We start from the raw sequence: 6,580 nt of genomic DNA on the forward strand, positions 1-6,580 counted from the left end.
AGAAGGATGAGATGGACTCGACTCCGTCCACAACAGGTACTCCTAAAGAGTATGGACGAGCTTACAAGCTGAATCTCTCAATTTCCCTTTCGGCAGAGCCTCTCGCTCAATGGACAACAAGCGATGTGCAGCAATGGTTGAAAACGGTGTCGAAAGGCAGGTTTGCGTCTTGTGCTGTCCTATTCAAAGAGTGTGATGGCTCCACGTTGGCCAGCTGGACAATGAAAGACTTCATCCAACTTGAACCTCGCTATGGAAAGATGATCTACCATCTTGTCGAGATCGAGATCTTGACTGAACCCCCAGAAGGTACACAAATGCCCCGTTTGTTTTGTTGTCTACCACCCTTACCTCCAAGCTTCCCTTGTAGTTGACATTACGACCCGGCTTGGCGAGCTCTCTGTGGAGAACTACGATGGCGATGTCATCGCCCAGTTCACGCCCGCGGCCAGGGAGGAGATGGAGGCTTCTACGTTCGGTCTCATCCAGTCCCGCATCCTTGTGAGTGGTACGGTTCGTTGGCTCAGTTCTTGCTTTGGTGCAGCTGCGCCACTTGTTGTTGACACTCTCGTGATATATATATAAATTTCACAACAGGGCCGCCAGAAGAGTTTGAACAATTCTGTGACCAGAGGCACCCCATTGCTGCTTCGTTTCGGGAAGGCGCCAAGAACGTGCGTGCGCGGTTCACCGAGAGGTTCGACGAAGCAGCGAGCGTTCTGGCCACGGAGGTCTTCGCCCAAGCTTCCCGCCTCATCGAGGAGCCCCTGTGGAGGAAGTCAGCGGGCTTCTGCCAGAAGCTGCATGCCTTGGAGCAAGCCTACGAGGGCCTTGCCCACTTCTCTGTGCTATCCGCACACTTCAGCATCACTCGCGCGCTGCAGTCAGCAGCGCACACCAAGAAAGAGACCTGGTGGCGCGTCCAGGTTTGGGGACCCGTCTTGGATGGGCTTCTCCACGACATCAGCAAGACGGATCTCGATCGGGGGAGAGCCTCTGGCGAGCTGTCCTCCGGGTCAGCTCGTCGCAAACACCCGGACATGCAGCTCTTCTCGGTGGCAACGCCTTCCGATCTGGACAATCGCGTGGCCTTCCTTCAGGTCGAGGATAAACCCTCGAACGCTGCACCAACAAACCGGTTCACGACGGGCGTCCCCCCTGGTACCTACGCCAATCCTCAAACTAACCGAACCGAGTGACATAAACTCCATTTCTCACCCTGCCACACGTTCTTGCCCCCAACAGAAGCCTACACGAGCGGCCAAGCTGATCGGTTGAAGCTTGCTCGGGGGCTGGCGGCGACACTACACGCAAGGAAGGTCTCATCAGCTGGCCAGATCTGCTTTGGCGTGCAGTGGATCGGCTACGAGATCTCCATCTTCGCCATGACCCGGCAGCACGCCAACTTCTACGCCTTCACGGAGCTCTTCCACGATAGCATCGAGAATCATCCAGAGCGGGTGTTCTGGGCCATACTCGCGCTGCGATCGCTCATCCAAGACCAGGCCAACCTCGAGTTTCCCTCACAGCGTGGAGCAGAACCAGCCCGAGTGCCACTGAGCAGTCTCCCCCCCACGCCGTCTAAGGTTGGTCTTGTTTGGCTTCTCCCCTCCTGCGCACAACATTCTTCTTTCCCCAACAAGGTGTACATATTTAACCACGCCTTCTTCTTCTTCTTCTTCTTCATGTTGTGTTGGCCAACATTTGCCACAGGACCCCAAGCCCAAAGAAATGGAGTCCAAGAGGGGGTCCTCTTCCACAACGAGAAACCAGCGACGCAAGGGACGCGGCGGAACGAAGGACGCCATCGCACACGAAGCAGCTTTTCGAGGACTCGAGTACGATCCGCTGGTGCCGTTGCCAGTGAGCGTGGAGGCCAGGTGGTTGCCCGGCAGCGCGGGAAGATACGGCGACCTGCAACGGGTGTACGCTCCGCTTCACGGCGAGAGTACGGTCTGGCGCGGCGTGCGCATGGGCGACCAATTGCCGGTGGCGTTGAAGCGCGTTGCGGGGGATCTGTGGAGCAGCGAGCGGGAACTATCCATGCATCTTGCCGCCACCGGTGTGCCAGGTGAGTTGTGTGTGCTCGTGCGCGTTGCGTGAGCGTACTGACACGCCTCTTTCTCTTTCTCTCTCTCTCTCTCGCGCGCGCGCACACACACAACACACACAACACATGAACCTCTAGGTGTCGTGCCGCTGCTGGACACGTTCTGGGATCGGCCGCTTGGTGAAGGAGGGAAGACGTCAGCTCGCGTGCTGGTGATGCCATTCCTCACATGTTTGGCTCCTCGCGGTCACTGCATTCCGCTCAGGCACGCTGACGTGGTACTGTGCCTGCACAACCTGCTGGCCTGTCTGAGGAAGCTGCACGAGCGGCGAGTCGTGCACATGGACATCAAGCCCTCCAACCTCTTCGTCATCTACGCCGACACCGCTCCCGCCGATGCCAACGACCAGGCCGAAACCCGTGACCGCACCATCTCAGAGTTCCTGCTTTCCGATTTTGGCCTCTCACGCGTATGTCCCCTCCCACCATTTGCACGGTTGGTTGGTTGGTTGGTTGACTCATCTACACTTGGGCAGAGCAAATAGCGGCGGAGAGTTTGACTGACTGACACCTATCGTGCAGGTCGTTGGGAGTCGGTTGCACGAGCCTGTGGGCACACGTGACTTCATGCCCACGGAAGTAGCGTTGTTAGGGAACGACGACCATGAGGACGACGAGGCTCACTGCTGTCACCACCACCACGACAACTACCTTGAGGTGAGCCCAAAGCAGGACATCTACAGCCTTGGCCGAACGATTGACTGGCTGCTCAATCAGAATCCCCTCGGGTACATGTGCCTGCTTTGCACGTGTGCCATGCCTGTTGTGCGCTTCTTCCCAACCTTAACCTTTGCAAAAATCTATGGCGTGCCAGGAAACAACAAGAGAGACCAATTCGCATGCTCACCCGAAAGATGCAGCACGCCCACGTCAATCAGCGACCAACGGTGAAGGAGGCCCAGCAGCTGTTCCAGCAGTTTGCCCTTCATCCAGATGGGCCGACCAACTCGCCGTGACAAGGGTGCGCTTGCTTCGGTCTTAATTGGCGTTGGCTCCTCTTTGTCATCGTCCTTTGGGGGGTAGCTTGCACAAGCTCACCTCCGCGCACTACCCACCTCTTGAGTGAATTAAACTGATTTTTTGTTGGGTGTTTGGGGGGGGCTTTGGTTTACCTCATCCTGTCCTTTGCCACCTTGCATGCACAGCCCTTTGTACAGATTTCATGATTTCTCTTCCTGACACTGTTCATCAAAATACACATGTCCACACAGACATACAAATGTCATGTGTACATTTTTGAAAAATGAAAAAGTACCACTGTCACTTTTGATGAGCACTCCATTAATCCCAGGTGCACCATGACAAGGCTGGGCCTACCACTGGTCCTTTACAGCTTATCTGAACATCATGCCTGTGGGAGAAGGTGGGATTGGACCTGATTGGTCAAGATAACAAGAGGTAACACCTATGCCATTGTCATGCAGGGTCTCTTCTCCAAGTGGCCCAAAGTCTTACCAATCCCTGAAGTGACCACAAAGACAGTTGCTGAAGCCATCCTCAACCTGATCAGAAGGTGGTCACCACACAGGACCAGGCAAAGAGTGAGATGGTCCTATGGCATAATGAGAGGAAGAGGAAAGACAGCAGCTTTACGCCAGGCAACTTGTGTCCTGGGCAGGCAGGCCTCAAAGGGAAGGAAACAGGGTGCAAAACTGCTTGGACTTTGGTTTTTTAGAGGATGAAGGGGGTAGCTGTTGAGAGTGGTATGAAAGGAAAAAGTAGAAATTTATTGGATTTGAAAAGGAAAAGCCCAACATTTAAGCAAGGTACTTGCACTGCTTTCTTCCAGAAGAGGAAGATGAAGAGGAGGAAGTGGAGGAGCTGGAAGCACTGCTCTTGGGTGGCAGAGGGTTGAGGCCAGGATGTTTGAGGGTGTCAAGGTTGGCATTGGTGCAGAACTTGGAGAGGAAAGTGAGCAGCAGTTGGAAAGTGATGAGATGTTGGATTGAGAAGGAATGGGAGTTGAGGATAGGCATATGAAGTTGGAGTAGAGGGCAGGGACAAGGGAAAGATAGTAGGTGGGGTTTGCCTCATAGAGGAGGTGGCAGGGAGTGCTGTGAGGATAAGAGGGAAATGGCACTGGCTCTGGAGGTCCAAGCTCTGGAGGAGGAAGCTGTAGAGGGATTGTGGAAGTGGAATGCAATCAGATGAATGAGCAGTGAGGAAGGCAGGTGTGGACCAAACAATTTCACACTTCATGGGAGGGATGGGGATGTGGTGAAAGTAGCAGTGAGGCTCTGGGATGGTGGCCAGAGGATGAGGGCGCCAAATGGAGGAAAGGGGGATGTGCTGGTGGGATATCTATAAGGATATCTAAGCTGCTGATGAAAGGGTTGGAAGCAGGAAGCAGGAAGCTTGTTGCTGCTGGAGAAGGAGTGGGAAGTGAAGGAGAAGTGGAGAGATGGAAAACTGTGAGGCTGTAGTGCACTTCAATGTTGATGATGCTGTGGGCAATGTTGGCAGGAGAAGAGCTGATGTAGAAACCAATGTAGATAAAAAAGTGGTGAGTGGTATGACAAAATAAACTGTCAATGCGACAGTTGTCTACAAATAATAATTCTAGTGCTTGTTGTCGACAAATAAACTGCCACTGCAAAACTTGAGTCAACATACAAATCTTGCATTAAAGGATTCGATTGCAGGGAACAATAAATAGTAACTCGGAAGAAGTCGGCCCTGCTCCTAAACGCAACAGCCACAGCCTTTCCAACACAAAGAGTAGTGACAAAGACGATGGCCGAGCAGCAGAAGCAGGAGCAGGCGAAGGTGGTGGAGGAGGTGGGGCTCACCGGTGGTGCCGCGCCGCAGAGGGAGCACCTCACCCTGGACTCGGCCCGGCGGGTGATGCTGCGGCCGGTGCGGCCCGACGAGGACGTCGACGAGCTCTTCGCCGCCGGCCACCCGCCCGGCGTCAGTACTGGCTTACTTTCGCCCCTCCACGCTCCCAATCTTTTTCTTCGCTGACCCACTCCGCCTGCAGACCTGTGGGAGCTGACGCCGCGCGGACCCTTCAAGGACACCACCGAGTTCCGCGAGTACCTCACGTACGTGTGTCGGGCTTTGGGGGGGGGTAATGGCTGACTACGTCAGGCTGACGTAAGCAATGGTTTTTTTTTAACCTGCTCAGGTCGCTGATGGGTGAGGAGACGGTGGGGCTCACGATCATCAACAAGGCCACCGGGGAGAAGGTGGGCATCATCACCTATCTCTCGATCGCGCCTGCCCATCGACGCATCGAAATCGGCGGACTCTGGTACAGCTGGCGACACGACACACACGCGCGCGAGGGCAACACGCAGCACGCGCACGGTGTTGTGGGGGAAAAACGCTGCTGACGCTGGGTGATTCAGGTGTACGCCCAAGTACCAGCGAACGTACGTCAACACTGAGGCGTGCTACCTGGCGATCAAGCACGCCTTTGAGCACCTCGGCTATCGCCGCGTCGAATGGAAGTGTGGTACAGCATGCGACACACAACACGCAACGCACACGACACACAACACGCAACACACACGACATGCAACACGCAGCGAGCTGAGATGATGCTGTGCAGACACGAAGAACGACAAGTCGAAGGCGGCGGCAGCGAGGCTGGGCTTCACGTTTGAGGGCGTGTTCCGCAAGCACATGATCAACAAGGGCATCAACCGCGACACAGCCTACTTCTCCATCACCGACGACGAGTGGCCCGCCATCAAGGCCAAGCTGGAGACCCGCATCTTTTCTGATGTCTACCCTTCCTCCTCGTCCGCCTGAACTGTGAACTGCAACCAGCTTTCACAAATACAAATTAAATATCTAAGTAGTCTATTTGTGAAAGCTCGCAGAGCGTCAAGAACGGTTGTTTTGCAGTTTTTGTTTTCACCGGTTGGTGGCATGCAGTGCGATGCTCTCGAGCAGCCGGTCACACGATGGCAGCACCTCTGCCAGCGCAACTGAGAAGGCGAAGTAGTGCACGCCCAGCTCGGAGGCTTGGTCGCACAGCACTGTCGATCACGCTCACGACCGTCGGCGCAGCCGCAACCAAAGTGGCGTAGCTTCCACGACTTGTGGTTGCGGGCCACAGCTCAGCCACGGCATTTTCACTTTATTGGTTTGAAATCATTGCAACATGGGTGTGTGAGATCATTTCCTTTTGAAGGTATTGCAATCAAGGCCTTGTGCTTACTGCTTGAGCCACTGGTCAAGCCACTCCAGCACATTGTCATACCACATGATACTACACACACACACACACGCAACGCAAATGTTAGTGAGCTGAGGGGGGTTGATGGAGGTGAGGGGAAACAAGTGGGAACAGTAGTAACACACAGTGTACCTGTTCTGGGGCTTGAGGACCCAGTGGTTCTCCATGGGGAAGACGAGGAGCTTGGAGGGGATGTTGCGCCGCTGGAGGGCGGTGAAGGCGCTCAGGGCCCTCGGGTCACCGGGCAGCCGGAAGTCCATCCCGCGTGGATGACCAGCGTGGCG

The 6,580-nt window shown here is 55.0% G+C and overlaps 2 protein-coding genes across 2 annotated transcripts; both read left to right on the forward strand.

Moving 5' to 3' along the window:
* Positions 1 to 260: 260 nt before the first annotated feature.
* On the forward strand, positions 261 to 3,066 carry ACA1_082740 (uncharacterized protein; the record flags this gene model as incomplete). The annotated part of the gene is made up of 8 exons (XM_004337936.1): positions 261 to 309; positions 371 to 508; positions 598 to 1,161; positions 1,246 to 1,550; positions 1,714 to 2,062; positions 2,189 to 2,520; positions 2,633 to 2,838; positions 2,925 to 3,066. The coding sequence occupies 8 exons, from the start codon at positions 261 to 263 to the stop codon at positions 3,064 to 3,066; spliced, it is 2,085 nt and encodes a 694-aa protein (XP_004337984.1).
* Positions 3,067 to 4,843: 1,777 nt separating this feature from the next.
* ACA1_082750 (GCN5related N-acetyltransferase) lies at positions 4,844 to 5,866 on the forward strand (the record flags this gene model as incomplete). Its single annotated transcript, XM_004337937.1, has 5 exons — positions 4,844 to 5,024; positions 5,091 to 5,154; positions 5,238 to 5,363; positions 5,461 to 5,567; positions 5,664 to 5,866. 5 exons carry the CDS (start codon positions 4,844 to 4,846, stop codon positions 5,864 to 5,866), a joined length of 681 nt encoding a protein of 226 aa, XP_004337985.1.
* Between the last annotated feature and the right edge of the window lie 714 nt (positions 5,867 to 6,580).

This window comes from Acanthamoeba castellanii (genome assembly GCF_000313135.1).
Source record: "Acanthamoeba castellanii str. Neff unplaced genomic scaffold scf7180000084625, whole genome shotgun sequence".
NCBI classification, from domain to species: Eukaryota; Discosea; order Longamoebia; family Acanthamoebidae; genus Acanthamoeba; species Acanthamoeba castellanii.